The 17100-nt window shown below is 36.8% G+C and overlaps 1 protein-coding gene across 3 annotated transcripts in view; it reads right to left on the bottom strand.

Annotated features, from left to right (window-relative positions):
• Positions 1 to 4815: 4815 nt before the first annotated feature.
• Positions 4816 to 17100, bottom strand: part of LOC136864076 (carbohydrate sulfotransferase 11) — a 50963-nt gene continuing 38678 nt past the window's right edge. For all 3 annotated transcript variants that reach the window (XM_067140622.2, XM_067140621.2, XM_068226154.1), the window contains exon 4: positions 4816 to 6767. In XM_067140622.2, the coding sequence (XP_066996723.2) occupies positions 6087 to 6767 (681 nt within the window). In that variant the 3' untranslated portion in view covers positions 4816 to 6086. The remainder of the gene's footprint in view (positions 6768 to 17100) is intronic.

Raw genomic sequence — 17100 nt, 5'->3', positions numbered from 1 at the left:
ATCATTCTGGATGTGACACATTGGTTGTGTTTCAAAGTTGGCAACAGTATTCAATAGCACCATAAGCTTACTATACCACTGGCCAGATTTCCCCTTGAAGTACAATCTACTATATAAATTTCAAAATCAGGTACATGGAGAATTGTCATTGCTGATACTGTAATTATATGCAAGATACTGGCTCCATCTGTAAATTTTCCAGTAGAATCTACTGACATTTTCCCAGCTTGAGTTGATGTTTTGAACAATTGTGAATGAATGAATGAATGGTCTTTGAAATCAGGATTAATGAAATGAATAGTAAATGTGAATTAACCAATATCAAACACTCAACCTGGTTGAAAGAAATTTCCAAGATCAGATGCTCTTATGGAAATATGTCCGTCAACTGACACAAAAATTAACATGACTGTAAAAGATACCCGATTTAAAATAAATAACTATATGGTAACTAATCAAATGGCTCAACTGTAAAGGCAAAATGGCCATAAATTACAATTCAATAAATCATGAGACAGTTTACTAAGTATCAGAAAACTGTGGACTGCCATTTAATCAACAGCTTTTTATTCTGCCATCCCATCATGAGCAGAAGTTAAACGAACATTATAAAAATATCCTTATTATATAATTTAGAAATATTGTCTATGATATCCAAATTATTACTTAAAACCTCACTAATTCAGAATTCATTAGTACTCTGTCCCTCAGCCCAGAGTATCTTCAAAATCTACAAGTGTGGTAAACTGCAGAGCTCCAAAGAATATAACATTAGGAATACATACAAGTTCTTTCTACAGTACAGGGTCTTTGAAGAATTGTTGCCTGGATAATCATAGCAGTAAGAATCAGTAGATCCATAGAATCCCATATTACAAATACCTTGTGCTCATTACATGAACCTAACTGTCTTAGATTTAAAAAAAAAAAAAAAAATTCTTACATTTAAACAGCAAAAGACCAGATTATCACTAAGATTATAACTGAGATAATTCCATTTCCAATTAAGGCTACAGCTGCTTCCTTCCCAATCCCAGCCCTTTCTGATCCCATCGTTGCCATAAGATCTGTGTGTCGTTGCAATATAAAACAAATAGCAAATAGCAAATGGCAAAAAATATGATAATGCAATAGTGAAATTTGAATTTACAGTTGGTTTTGATCAAGTCGGAGTTTGTGAAACAAATGATCTGATACACTCCCTTGATTAAAGAAATACATTTAAACATTTCTTACTTGACCTGTGTATAATGCCATAAGAGGTTAAATTAGCTTCCAAACAGAGAGAGTAAAAAAAATGTAATGCTGTACAGTTTAGTCCTTTAAGTAATTTTGTTTCTCCCCAACATCATAGTGCTCTCTCTGGACTGCAAGTCAAGAATGAACATGAAGAACCATAGATTGCAACCTGAAATATATTATGGTATATTCACGTACTAGTTTTACAATCTGAAGAAAAACTATCAACCAGCAACTGAAAGTGACCTCTTGTGTTTTTTTTTTGTTTTTTTACAATTGGCTATACGTCGCACTGACACAGATAGGTCTTATGGCGATGATGGGAGAGGAAAGGCCTAGGCGTGGGAAGGAAGCGGCCATGGCCTTAATTAAGGTACAGCCCCAGCATTTGCCTGGTGTGAAAATGGGAAACCACAGAAAACCATCTTCAGGGCTGCCGACAGTTGGGTTCGAACCTTCTATTTCCCGGATGCAGTGACCTCTTGATCTTGATTAAAAGAAAAATGTTTACATGCCATACTTTCGTATGTCTGGTTACACGTAAAGCACTAAGATAGCGATACACAGTACGGTTCGAAACAACTTGTATCATCATCAGGATGTAAACTGTCTGACTAATGTGGGCTCTGTGGTATTGTAACTTATTATCTGGGCAAGTCTGGTGGCCATGATAGTTAAGGCGCCAAGCCTATCAGGTCTGACACCATAGTTAGCTGGTTCGAGTCCTGTTGGGTGGTGAAAAAAAAAAATCACCATCTGAATGTTGGCTGGCAAGGTAGGAGAGGTGGTGGTATACAATACCTAATCACCAGATTGAGTACCAAAAGCCTATATTCAATTCCAAACCTCTCCGCAATGCTCATATAAAGTGAGGGCATACGACATTGTTCAAGATGATTCGTCCATCGGATGGAGACGTAAAGCTTTCAGCAGACCTCTTGATGTTTTTTGATAGGAGTAGACTATGTGGTGATGTGCAGGTCGGCTAGAAAGACCTGCACCAAGCCTCTCCAGGAGAGACACATCAATCAAACTGGGCACGTGACCTGAGACTTGAAGCACTGTACTATCCTTGCATTGACTATGAGAAATGGAAAATCAAGGGGATTTACTATAAATGAACATGAGGAAAAAAAAAACTACACTCAGGATAACCAAGCCTAGTTTCTAGCCCATAGAGTGAGGGTTTTTTAAAAATTATTATTTGCTTTATGATGCACCAACACAGATAGGTCTTATGGCCTTAATTAAGGTACAGTCCCAGCATTTACCAGGTGTGAAAATTGGAAACCACGGAAAACCATTTTCAGGGCTGCCGACAGTGGGGTTCGAACCTACTATCTCCTGGATGCAAGCTCACACCTGCACGCCCCTAACTGGCTGGCCAACTTGCCTGGTAGAGTGAGTTTGTAATCAACTAAAAAGATATGTCTATAATATAATAGCTAATAATAAAAAATGTAAATAATATAAATATTGTGTAAAATCATTAGGTTACCAAATAAAAATGCTGGAAATGTTGACTTTCGCCCTAATGCACATTTGACACCTTTCAAAAAGGCTATGTGACACTCTTACACTATATTTATTATTAAATCTGTTCCGAGTTAAATTATTCAGTTCATATGTTAAATGCAGAAGCTGGAAGGTTGCCCATAGTAGATATTGCTTGTGTATGCTTGTGCAGTATGCAGGAAAATGAAGGCTAACTATAACCAGGAGAGTTCGCTGAATCATCAGTGACAACACATGGACACTGAGATCTGTCATTTGTTCATAATACTGATTTTACGTACCCCCTAACTAATTTTATGATTTTCAGAAATGCCAAGGTATTGGAATTTCATTCTGAAGGAGGTCTTTTATGTGCCTGTAAATATACTAACAAGAGCCTGGCATATGTGAGCATCTTCATATACCCCCAAGCTGAGCCAGGCTCAAAACTGCCAACCTGAAGTAAGTCGACTACCACTCTACCAGCTGAGCTACTCAGCCCAGCCCATCTTTTCAAACAGAGGCAAGTATATTGACTGGAGATACATATATAAAGGTTGTGCTTGGCACAGGCCAGTGTCGCTAATCAACAGTCAATCAGTGAATCATCTATTACCTATTATTGTCCGCCTCGCCTCCGTAGCCTAAACGTTAGTGTCATTAGCTGCCGTCCTCAGGGGCCCGGGTACGATTCCCGGTACCCAGAAATTTAAGAATGGCAAGAGGGCTGGTATGTGGTTGAGATGGTACATGCAGCTCACCTCCATTGGGGGTGTGCCTGAAATGAGCTGCACCACCTCAGGATGAGGACGCAAGTTTACTTTACCTATTGTTTGCTGTCTGGTGAACAGTGTTCATAGACTGTCTTAAGGTCTAGATTGGCTACTGTATGTTGACCTCTCTCTCTTTTTTTTTCTTTCTTCTTTTTTACGTTGGTGAACTGCTGCAGTGTAGGCCTGGTTTCAATGTGTAGAGGAGTCTTATAAAAGATATGCATGTTCTTGAAAAGTGAACAGTATGATTATAGTGGCTAAAAAGGTACAGTATAATAAAGGTGATCAAAAGCAGGATGTGTGTGTCAGTGGAACATTCCCTGAAAATTGTGTACAATGCACAAAATAATGAAGTGTGGTGCAGGTATCAGTGTTCACCATTGCTTATACGATTACTACAAATTGAAGTAGATCGTAATGTCTAATTTCCCATGTATTTATTCCAGCTTTAGATTTGTGTATGTTCCACGATAGGGGACAATTTTCCAGTTCTTCATATGTCTATTTGGAAGGGTTATTAATATGATTGTTACTAGAGTCTGATGGAGCAGATCTCAATGAATGATACAATGTTAGAATATAGTTAGTTTATTCAAAGTCATTGTGAAGGTTTTATTTGAGGGAGATAACCTTGGTGCAGTTCCTACCCGTTTAATTTATTTTTTGAGGGTTAGTTATGTCTCATAGTGAACGTACCAATACACAGTTTCATGTACACACATTATATCGAAATTCGAGGAATCCATTTTCAGAAACTCGGATGCCCAAATTATGGACATGGATTATTGTAATTATTTTATTTATTTCAAGTATAAAAATTATAAAATTATAAATGGTGACCAAAGTGTTTGCAGTTATATTACAAATGACACCCAAACAAAGGGCAAATATTACAATTAAATCATAACTTCAAGACATATACCAGATTTTATCTTTCTCAATGGACATTATAATTTGGTGGATGTTTCTTTCAAGTTCTTCTAGGATGTGAGAATGTCTTTCATATATTTTTCACTTAAAATTGTTTAAATTGAGTGATCTAATAGGGCAAAAGCCTACATATGATCATAAGTGAAATATTCTTTGTTAAAACTGTACTACATCATTCACCTTGTGTGTCAGCATTCAGTAGGGATGAGAAAGAGAGTGATGTTTCTCTGACCTTAACCAGATCATCTGCAGACCGTAAACCAGATGCTAGACAGTTTTACACATATGGGTGGTTAAGATAGATAGGGGAAATAATAATAATAATAATAATAATAATAATAATAATTACATAATTATATTATTATTGTTATTATTCTTATTACCAATGTATGGACTGCCATTAGGACAAAGCACACAATACAAGTCTCTGCATCCATATTTTTATACATAAATTTGGCTATTAAAATCTAACAAATTCACGTTCACATCAAGATTGATCCACGACCAATTAAGATTAATAGGGATTGTACAAATTATTTCACAGAATTTGAAGGGAGCCTTTCAGAGCCTATAAGGCGACCTCCTAACCTACGTGTTTCTTCAGATCAAAACTTGCACAAAATTTGGTGAACATTTTTGGAATGGTCCTCTACAACCTCCCAGCAGCTTTGTAACCATGTCACTGTTGAGATCAAAGAAGGTCTTATAAGTGTTTCCTGTTGGCTCACAGTTATCCTCCTCCTCTTGATCAACTGCTGTTGGCTGATCTTTGTCAGATTCAATCCATACAGAGGGATCAATAAAACCCAATCTAGCTTTCCTGTCAATTGCTATGGTATAAATTATACGTGTACTTTCATTTTCTGCAACACAGTGGACTTCCTCATTCATTTCAAAGTTCTTGTCAGCCAGGGCTGATGATATCTTGCTCTTGATCAGGTGGTGTTTTGTATTACGCTGGAGTTCACCATGCTGACAGGAACCAAGGATAATTGCCAAAGTTTTAGTCTCGTTACAATGTCGTCAACAGGTGCCATCCTCTCTCTTTCCATGCTCCCATTACCCTGCAACTTAATGGCATCACACAATTCGGAACTACAAGTCCTTGTCCAGATTCAAGCCGTCTGTTAGCTGATGGACATTTTTTTGTATAGAACTACAACTTTGCCAAGAGTTCTTAACTGAGGCACCATTTTGTTAAATATTCCTGTCTTATAACTTTGGGATTGGTGATCGACTGAGGTCCTGACTGACTGTAGATCCCAGCTCTGGAAGAAACATTTCTTTGAAAAAATAAGGTCCTGCACTTTGCAGACTGCTAATTTTTATGTGATATTGTAATGTTACTGTATACTATGATAATGTAATGTTAGTTTTAATTATATGTCATGAATATTTGAAAACTGCGGAGCTGCATTAGAAAAGAAGAAAATAGATTTTATTATTCCCTTAATTCAGTATTCCCTCATACATATTTCATAAACTTTTAAAAGAGGGCTGTTATTAAATCGCAACTAGCATTTGAGCTTCTGCATGACAAGATTTTCTGGAGGCCTTAGCAAGGAATTTTTTAAATTCTACTTGAAAGGATCTTTCTCCAGTCTGGATAAAGTGGGGGGGGGGTCTGAATTAATGAGGTTTTGCTAGATATCATCTACAGTTTTCATCAATAAACTCCTCAAAACTATATCCAAACAATTTAAAATCCATAAAATATATAGAATAAAGCTCCTTAATCAGCAACTTTGGCAACAATGAAAAATATTTTTTAAGAATTGAAGCCGTATTAGATGCCTTGCTTGAACGAGGAAATATTATTTCTGATTTTCCAATATGATTTAATATATATTCTGAATCTTCATAAAGTGTCTCATATTTCCCAATTATATCATAGTCAATGAAGCAGGGCCAGCACAGTTGATGAATTGGTTTCCAGTGTTCATTGAAGATAACATCCTTTGGATTAGTTAAGTAAGTGACAAACTCAAAAAAAGTGACATCATCCCCATTTAACAATGCTTCTTTGGTGGGTGATTTCCTATAGTGTTTCACTATGTGGCGACCAAACCTCGACTGGAAGTACTTGGAACTGAGGTAATGTTGCTCAAGTTTGTTGCGATATGCAGACAACAGCCGTTCAAATGGATGGCGGACAAATAAAAATTTTGTGAAATTCTTCAGGATAAAATCTATGTCTGTTGTAGAATAATTGCTTAATTTTGTGAAAACTCCCTTTCCATGTACAGTGCTGGCTGGAATGGATAAAAGATCTGTAGCATTGCTCTTCCCAGTCAGTATCATGAAGATCCTTTTCCAGTTTGTACAAGCAACCTAAAATGATAGAATAACATGGGTATCTTAAACATGACATAAGAAATATAACTTTAAAAATATTTTTCCATTACATATGAATTTTCCTACAGACCAATATGTAACAAGGGGGTGCTGATTCCAAATGGAGAAAACCACAATTAACTGCTATTTACAAGTAAATGAGAAGCTCTAAACATATACAGTACCATGCAAACTAACTTGAAAAGGGTTTCTTTTTTTATAATTATCCCAACAGTTGGCAAACAGTGTGCTACATATTCAGTCCTGTATTTTCTATGCATTGTTCGTTCATTTAATGAATAGTAATAATGCTCTATAAGATGACCACTTTATGTTAAAAGTGCATTTATTTGCATTCAATGTACCGAGAAATTATGAGATTTATCATCTAAGGCTTGTAACATCTACCTTCAAGGGTTATGAATCCCAGAAGTGTAGTATAATTATAACAATATTGCATAATACTTCGATACAACTCTTACCCCTTAACAGAATAGAAATTTTTACTAGTCCATCTGTTCAATAATTCATTAGACCATTTATATCTTTAACAGTCATAATACAATAGAACATGTTTTGACTCACTTGAGCCATCTTCAGCTAGAAAGTACCTACAATTAAATCTGAAATGTTTACAAAACTTTGCCATTAAATTGGCACAGTGAATTATACGACACATTAAAAATATTTGTGAATGAGAAAAGTGATATAAATTAATTGGATGAATGTTGAAGAATGACACACTTCATTAGACTGTGTAATTTTAACAGTTGTCATATATAATACTTGAAGATAATACAGTGGAACCTCGGATTGCGAGTAACTTGGTCTACGAGTGTTTTGCAAGACGAGCAAATATTTTAAATAAATTGTGACTTGATAAGCGAGTGAGGTTTCGCAATACGAGCGTCACGTGTACGTACGTTTCCACCTCCCTTGTGCCTTTGTTTTCCCCTCCCCCTGCCACTCTCTTTCCTGGGAAAGTGTGTGTACTCATTTCCCGCGCTGGACTTCAGTTGGCGTGCCTCGCTCGCATAGTCCACACCGTACGAGTGTACATGTTTTATATCTGTCATCTGTGATATAACTGTTCTGCAACGATGGGCCCTTTGAACAAAAAGAAGGCTAAAAAGTAATTCAGTCAGAAGGAGATGATTACAGTGGATGAATCTGTTCAATGACAATGCAATGTCACATTTTCGTGAAATCCTCAAAAAGAGGCAAAAGCAACAGTCATTGGACAAGTTCCTCATTAAATTTGCACGAAAAGCAGACACTTCCAATGAGCCAACCGATAGCAGTGATTCCATTAGAGAAATTCGTGCTACACAGTAACTCTTCTCATGTCATCTCTCGTCTCCCTCACACCAACAATGATTCTATTGTAAGGTAAAGTGCAGTTTAATTGTTTTACGTCATATTTTGTTTTAGAAATGTTATGCGTATAAATATTTTTGTGTTGTGGACGAATCATCCGAGTTTCAATAGTTTCTTATGGGAAAATTTGCTTTGATATACGAGCGATTTGGATTACGAGCATGTTGCCGGAACGAATTATGCTCGCAATCCAAGGTTCCACTGTATGGGTAAAATGTTTAAACATATTTGGGTGTTAAGAGACATGAGTTTTAGAATGACCTATGTTAATGTTAGAACTGGAATATATTTTTTTTCAATATGGAAGCTTGTGAAGTTTATGTTGTTAATGCAGAAATAAATTTGCTAGTTGCTTTACGTCGCACCGACACAGATAGGTCTTATGGCGACGATGGGACAGGAAAGGCCTAGGAATGAGAAGGAAGCGGCTGTGGCCTTAATTAAGGTACAGCCCCAGCATTTGCCTGGTGTGAAAATGGGAAACCACGGAAAATCATCAGGGCTGTCGACACTGGGGTTCGAACCTACTGTCTCCCGAATACTGGATACTGGCCGCACTTAAGCGACTTCAGTTATCGACGCAGAAGTAAAGTATGCCTCCTAAAGGTTATAAGAACCTAGAATGAGAAATAGAAAACTGAAGATGAGTAGGATGTACAGTGGGCAAATTAACAGGAAAATACAAATACAAATTAAAAAGTTAGAAACTTACATTCTGTCTTCCAGCCCCCGTTATGGCAGTGATAAAATGAAGTGGTCATCTGAATGAGTGCGTGGTGTTGTCGGTTCAGATTTGTTGGTGACGGGAAGTGGAGTTGGAGGGGCAGTTGAGTTGGCTGGCAGAGAGCTTCGTCACTTATTTGGTGCATGCGACAGGAAGTTTGAGTGAATTGATGTTCAAAAATTCGTCATATAGTATATTAGTTTTTCCTGTAATTTCATTGAAATTGTTTGTGGAGTTAAGTTTTTGATCAATTCGTACATATGATTCTTCGAGGATGTTCAAAAATTTTCCTCTACTAGCTGTTTGGGATATCATCATGTCTTGGTTGGTACTGGTGAATTTATGATTATTATCAATCATGTGCTCATTCATCACAGAAATTCTTCTACATTCATTAGCATTAATGCGCTCTTTATAACAAATAGTAAAGCTTTTGCCAGTTTGTCCTATACATGTGGCTGCACATTCTGTACATTTCAGTGTGTAGACTCCTGATTGCAAGTATTTGTCATTGCTATTAAGTGAATGGGTGTTGAAAAATAATTTGGCATTACTGTTGTTGGTCTTGAAAGCTATGTGGTTATTTTTGTTCTTTACAATAGCTGAGATGTCTTGAGTCTTTTTTCATTATGTAGATGGTTTCCAATGGCTTTCTATACATGAAAATGTTTTCTTGATACAACATAAGCCCAAAAGCCTATATCAATTTTTTTTTGTTTGGATTCTTTTTCCAGAGTAGTGGGAGATTTATTTTATTGTCAAATTCTTTGTTATATGTGTTATTTAATGTGATAGTGAATATGGTGTTTATCTGCTTTTTGGAACCTCTATTTAAGAGTGGTATACTGAGTGGTCTGTTAATCATACTGAATTGAGCTGGGGTGAGCCTGAATGTCTCTAGTCTTTTTGTATTATGTACATTGTTTGCATTGACTTTCTACACATGTTGAAGTGTAAGGGTTTTGTTAATACTTGTGATTTTAAGACCTAAGAAATACATTGTTCTATTTATTTTTGGTTTATGTATGAACTTTATATGGGAATTTATGAAATTTAGTTGATCTAAACCGTCTGACTGTTTGTTAATGCAATGTCTATGATGAAGATATCGTCCACATATCTTGTCCAATAGAAAATGCTGTTAATGCTGTTGAGTATTTTTGTGTTTTCCAGATTGTCAATAAATATTTCAGCTATTATTCCCGAAATGGGTACATTTCTTTGTTAATAAATTTTGGTGTTAAATGTCTGTCTAATACAAACATTAGTAAGTTTATTCTACTTAAAGTTTGCTTATGTTTATTCAAAAATGTTTAATAAGATTTAAGGTTTCAGATGTGGAGATGTTTGTATACAAGTTTGTAATATCATACAAGCATATGGAAATAATTAATGTTATTGGCTTTACGTCCCACCAACTACTTGACGGTTTTCGGAGACGCCGAGGTGCCGGAATTTCGTCCTGCAGGAGTTATTTTACGTGCCAATAAATGTACTGGCACGAGGCTGACGTATCTGAGCAACGATCATACAAAATTAACCATTATGATAATAAAACTCATTACTGCCAAACCTGTAGATATCCATAAATGCCATAAACTTTCCTGTTATTTATTGTTAATCTTCCCGCTGTGGAACTTCTGGCACCTCTGCGAGATTTTTTTATTATGGACACTCGAGTTTAGGCTTTAATTACAAATGAACCAAAAAGCCTATTGCAAAGTGAGTTATACCAATATTTTCCTTGTTTAATTCTGCGTTAGGTTATATAAGATTTTTTTTTTTTTTTTTGGCGGTTGTAATAAATAATGTCCGGGTTTTTGGCTTCTCCTCTAGGAAGCGCTCAGGAATATATACAGGTAAAACTACTCGTCTGATGGTAATGATATTTTTATATGTTTTAACCACATATATTTGTAGTGTAGTACTCAAGTTAAAAATTTTTCAACCACCCCAAAAAAAAATTCTTATCAGTTTTCTAAAGGAACTCTTTCTCAGCCCAGGTTAAACAGGGTTGTCTAGGGAACGGTGATAAGGGTACAGAGATCTGGAACTCAAGTAGGGATGGCATACAAATGTTAGTGTTGAACTGTAGAAGTATTGTAAAGAAAGGAATAGAATTAAGTAATTTAATAGATATATATTTACCAGATATTGTAATAGGAGTTGAATCATGGCTGAGAAATGATATAATGGATGCAGAAATGTTCTCATGGAACTGGAGAGTGTATCGTAGAGATAGGATAGGAATAGTGGGAGTGGTGAAAGAAGAATTTGTAAGCTACGAAAGAGTTAAAGATGAGAAATATGAAATTCTAGGTGTAAGGCCCATTTCTAAAGATAATATGCAACTTGATGTCTTTGGAGTGTATAGACCAGGAAAGGGTAGTGCTGACACGGATTCAGAATTATTTGATAAGATAATCAGCTATGTGGGAAACGACATGGAAAGGAATGTGATTGTAGCGAGGGATCTGAATTTACCAAATGTCAAATGGGAAGGGAAAACAAACGACAGGAAGCATGACCAACAAATGGCAAATAAGTAAATATGGGAAGCACAGCTGATCCAGAAAATGATGGAACCAACTAGAGAGAAAAACATCCTGGATGTGGTGCTGGTAAAACCAGATGAGCTCTATAGATAAACCGCAGTAATAGATGGCATTAGTGATCATGAAGCTATTGTTGTCATAGTTTAAAATAAATGTGTTAGAAAGGAAGGTCTTAAAAGTAGGACTATTAGGCAGTACCATATGGCTGATAAAGCAGGCATGAGGCAGTTTTTAAAAAGTAACTATGATCGGTGGAAAACGGTAAATTATAATGTAAACAGACTCTGAGATGGGTTTAAAGCAATTGTTGAGGAATGCGAAAACAGGTTTGTACCTTAAAAGGTGGTAAGAAATGGTAAAGACCCACCTTATTATAATAGAAAAATAAAGAGACTTAGGAGGAGGTACAGATTGGAAAGAAATAGAGTTAAAAATGGCTGTGGAAGTAAGCAGAAATTGAAGGAACATACTAGGAAATTGAATCCAGCAAAGAAGGCAGCTAATGATAACATGATGGCAAGCTTAACTGGCAGTCATACAAATTTTAGTGATAAATGGAAGGGTATGCATAGGTATTTTAAGGCAGAAACAGGTTCCAAGAAGGACATTACAGGAATAATTAATGAACAAGGGGAATGTGTACGTGAGGATCTCCAAAAGGCAGAAGTATTCAGTCAGCAGTATATAAGGATTGCTGGTTACAAGGATAATGTCCAGATAGAGGAGGAGACTAATGCTAAAGGAGTATTCAAATTTACATATGATAATAATGACATTTACAATAAGATACAAAAGTTGAAAACTAGAAAAGCAGCTTGAATTGACAAGATTTCTGGGGATATACTAAAGACAATGGGTTGGGATATAGTACCATATCTGAAGTACTTATTTGATATTGTTTGCTTGAAGGAGCTATACCAAATGAATGACGAGTTGCTATAGTAGCCCCTGTGTATAAAGGATAGGGTGATAGACATAAAGCTGAAAATTACAGGCCAGTAAATTTGACATGCGTTGCATGTAAGCTCTGGGAAGGCATTCTTTCTGATTATATTAGGCATGTTTGTGAAATTAGTAACTGGTTTGATAGAAGGCAGTTCGGTTTTAGGAAAGGCTATTCCACTAAAGCTCAACTTGAAGGATTCCAGCAAGATATAGCAGATATCTTGGATTCAGGTCAAATGGACTGCATTGCAATTGACCTGTCTAAAGCATTTGATAGGGTGGATCATGGGAGACTACTGGCAAAAATGAGTGCAATTGGACTAGACAAGAGAGTGATTGAATGGGTTGCTATATTTCTAGAATATAGATCTCAGAGAATTAGAGTAGGCGAAGCTTTACTTGACCCTGTAATAATTAACAGGGGAAGTATTATTGGACCTTTATGTTTTCTTATATATCTAAATGATATGAGTAAAGAAGTGGAATCAGAGGTAAGGCTTTTTGCAGACGATGTTATTCTGTATAGAGTAATAAATAAGTTACAAGATTGTGAGCAACTGCAATGTGACCTCGATAATGTTGTGAGATGGACAGCAGGCAATGGTATGTTCATAAACGGGGTTAAAAGACAAGTTGTGAGTTTCACAAATAGGAAAAGTCCTCTCAGATTCAATTACTGTGTTGATGGGGTGAAAGTTCCTTTTGGGGATCATTGTAAGTATCTAGGTATTAATATAAGGAAAGATCTTCATTGGGGTAATCACATAAATGGGATTGTAAATAAAGGATACAGATCTCTGCACATGGTTATGAAGGTGTTTAGGGGTTGTAGTAAGGATATAAAGGAGAGGGCATATAAGTCTCTGGTGAGACCCCAACTAGAGTATTGTCCTAGTGTATGGAACCCTCACAAATATTAATTATTTTCATCAACACACCAAAATGTGCAAAAGAACTGGACATGAGGTAACTCTGGTCATGATTTACTCCGATTTATTTTAAGTTTGCAACTGTAAGGAACAGCTACATGCAGCTGTCTGGCAAAGTCATGTAATGCTGCTATTGTTATGGCCACAGTGAATCACAGCAAAGTTCAGTAGTAACATTCACTATGTTGCCACTACCGTCAGGAAACCAACTGAATGCTGGACTACTGTAACTAGTTAGCTCTGTAAAAAAATACTCACATTTTTCTATTTAAAATAGTGCAATGTAGGATAAACTGGAGGATATAAAACACAGATGTTATTTTTTTATGCCCCACTAACTACTTTTAAGGTTGGAGACGCGGAGGTGGCGGAACATTGTCCAACAGGATTTCTTTTACATGCCAGTAAATCTACTGACACAAGGCTGACGTGAACACCATCAAATACCACCGGACTGAACCAGCACCAGTCAGCCCATTCTAGATGGAAGCTACAAATAGAATCAGGCGGCACAAAAGCTGAAAAACTGAAATTTATTACCAAAGAAACATATGAAGAATTTAAGAAGGCGAGACTGAACAACTCCACAGCCCAATCGTAAGTTATGAATTTCATTATGGTCCGTATTGACAATTGATCACTATCAAAGATTGGGAAGGGTCCACCTATTTAATATGCAATATCTCAAAACTTTTAAAGTTTATAGATGTAAAATATGGTATTTAGAATCTCCTTAAAAAATAAAGAAACATGTATTTTTTGTGTTCGGAAAATACCAATGGTAAGGGTGGAAAAGGGTGAAAAAGGGGTTGAATACCTTTAATGAGGCTACTTATATTTCAGAACCTGAAGATATTACAGACCTGAAAATTGGTATTTCGTATCTACTTTAAAAATGAAGAAAGAGGTATTTTTTCGTTTTTGAAAAATACAAATAATGAAGGGGCAAAAGGTGGGTGAATTTTTAAAATGAGTGTGTCTACATCTTAAAAATTTAAAAGTTTAGAGATGTAAAAATTGGTATTTAGAATTTCCTTTCAAAGTAAAGAAACACGTATTTTTTGTTTTTGGAAAATCCAAATAATGGCGGTTAAACAGGTGTGACAAATGGGGTGAATTTTTCGAAACACTATATCTACAGAATATATGAGAAACGTAAAATGTTACAGACGTAAAAAGTGGGTATTTGGAATTTCCTGTAAATGTAAAGAAACATAGGTGATTTGTTTTTGGAAACTCCACTTAAGTGGAAATAAAAAGGGGTGAAATTTTAAGATGAGAATTTCTACAGTATATCTCAAAAAACTTAACATGTTACAGAAGTGAAAAATGGTATTTTTATCTCTATTAAAAATAAAGAAACGTGTATTTTTAGTTTTCGGATATACCACTTGGGTGGAGGGGGGGGGTAAAAGTGACTGAAAATGGTGTTGAATTCTTTTAATTAGGCTACTGATATCGCAAAAATGAAGATGTTAAAGACATGAAATTTGATATTTGGAATCTGCTTTAAAAGAAAAGAAACACGTATTCTCGAAAAATCCAATGAAGTGGGTGGGGGGGGGGAAAGAATTGAAAAATTAATTGACTTAATTGTATGAGTGTGCATACACCTAATAAAAATTAAGTTGTTACAGACGTGAAAATTGGTATTTGGATTTCCTTTAAAAACAAAGAAATACGCGTTTTGGAGGGGAAACCATCTTGCGGGGCGGGAGTGAAGAGGAGTTAAATTCCTTTCATGAGGACACATAAATCAAAAACTGAAGAAGTTAGAGTCGTGATAATTGGTAATTAGAAGATCCTTTACTGTTAATGAAACAAGTATATTTGCCGGAAAATTCACTCAAAGGGGGGGTTGTAGGAGTGTGAAAGGAAGTGAAGAAATGTGAAATATTTTTACGGGGATACATATATCTCAATACTGAAGGTAATAGACGTCAACATTGGTGTTTGGAATCTCCTTTAAACATAAAGAAACACCCCTTCTTTAATTTTTTGGGGGAGGGGGTAAATGAACTTAACGATGGTGGGGTGAAAAAAGGAAGTGAGACCAATTGGTTTTACTGTTCATAAAGTACTTATAACGAGCCTCCGTCGCTCAGTCGGCAGCGCCCCGGCCCCTCAGAACTGGGTTCCGTGGTTCAAATCCCGGTCACTCCATGTGATATTCGTGCTGGACAAAACGGAGGCGGGACAGGTTTTTCTCCGGATACTCGGGTTTTCCCTGTGATCATTCATTCCAGCAACACTGTCCAATATTTCATTTCATTTGTCATTCATCGATCATTGCCCCAGAGGAGTGCTTCGGCAGCCGGCACAGTTCCTATTGCCGCCGCTAGATGGGGCTTTATTCATTCCATTCCAGACCCTGTCGAAAGACTGGAAACAGTCTGTAGATTTTCGATGTACTTATTCTGATCATAAACCGATCATTTCTGGGTTCGTTTTCAACAGCCATCTTTTCCTCCGGAGAACGTTCTTAGATTACAGTAGATTCTCCAGGTATATAAATAAAAATTTGAGCACATTTGAAATAAACGATAGGAATACGATTGACTGTCAAACTGTTCACCTCTGTAATAAGGTCAATAATGCACAGAAGTATGTCATTCGTATCGCCAGAAATCCCGCACACTTGCCTACGCGCGACAATGGTGCTGGTCACATTGTCAACAATGATAATGGCAGCAGAAGTAATTTACCTCCAAGTAACGGTCTTGCATCTTGCTGTGGGGTCCAGAACATCTAATAATAATAATAATAATGTGTATGTGTATGTTGGGTATTCAGCCGGAAGGCGGGTTGGATCCTCAACAGGTTCACCATTAGCTGTCATAGATGGCCTAGGTGTCACTGAAGAGGGGTACTAGGGAAATGAGAAGTGAGGTAGTTTCCCCGTTGCTTTCCTCACTGAGCCAGAAGTTGCTATTGCACATCAGTCTGCCAAGCCCACTGAATTGCGTGCACCAACCGACCCTATGAGTGACATTTTCACACCATTCATAGCAGGGACTGGCTGCATAAAGAATGGCATTACTAGTGTCACTCATACCTCAGCCACTTTCATATTTTCTAAGCCAAGTATAAGACTGAGACAGGTCAATGAAAGTAACAATTTTATTCTAGCCCATACCAGAAGACATAGTGCACTGTAAACACTACAACTTGCCAGCAAGGGCACAATAATAATAATAATAATAATGTTCTGGACCGTCGTCAAATGTGCGGACCGCGCTGGAAACGGGTTCTGGACGGGTGAAGACTAAGAATCCAGTCTGGCCGCGGGTTCAGTACCACCAAGGCACCCAAGACGACACCACGCCGGATCTACTTCAGGATATGATCCATACTAAAAATGCTTATGGGAAAAGATGGCAAAGATTTAGGGACCCAACTGACCGGGTGCAATACCTGGACCTAGCCCAGGAAGTACGAAATCGATTGCTGGAAAGAAAGATTGGAATATGGGAGGAAACGTGATGTAATCTATTAGAAAACGAGTCAGATCGCCAATTTTGGCGGATTCTCGCGGAAAACGAGTCAGATCGCGAATTTCGGCGGATTATATATCTAAAATAATAAGCATTCAATTATAAATTTCAGTATAATACCGTAGCGAAGCATGGGTATCTTGCTATAGAGCGTTCCAACCTTAAATTGCAGTACAGCAGTAATGGGATAATTCCGTCTCTTTCCTTCTCCCGTGTTTTGCGGGTAGCGCTGTCCTACTCTAATGCAGCGGGTTTGCCAAATATCCGTAAATCAGAATGTTATCATTTAAAATGGGTGAATATCGT

Source organism: Anabrus simplex, chromosome 2, assembly GCF_040414725.1.
Source record: "Anabrus simplex isolate iqAnaSimp1 chromosome 2, ASM4041472v1, whole genome shotgun sequence".
Taxonomy (NCBI): Eukaryota; Metazoa; Arthropoda; class Insecta; order Orthoptera; family Tettigoniidae; genus Anabrus; species Anabrus simplex.
Note: the sequence above shows the minus strand (reverse complement) of the source record. Positions and strands in the feature narration are given on the sequence as shown.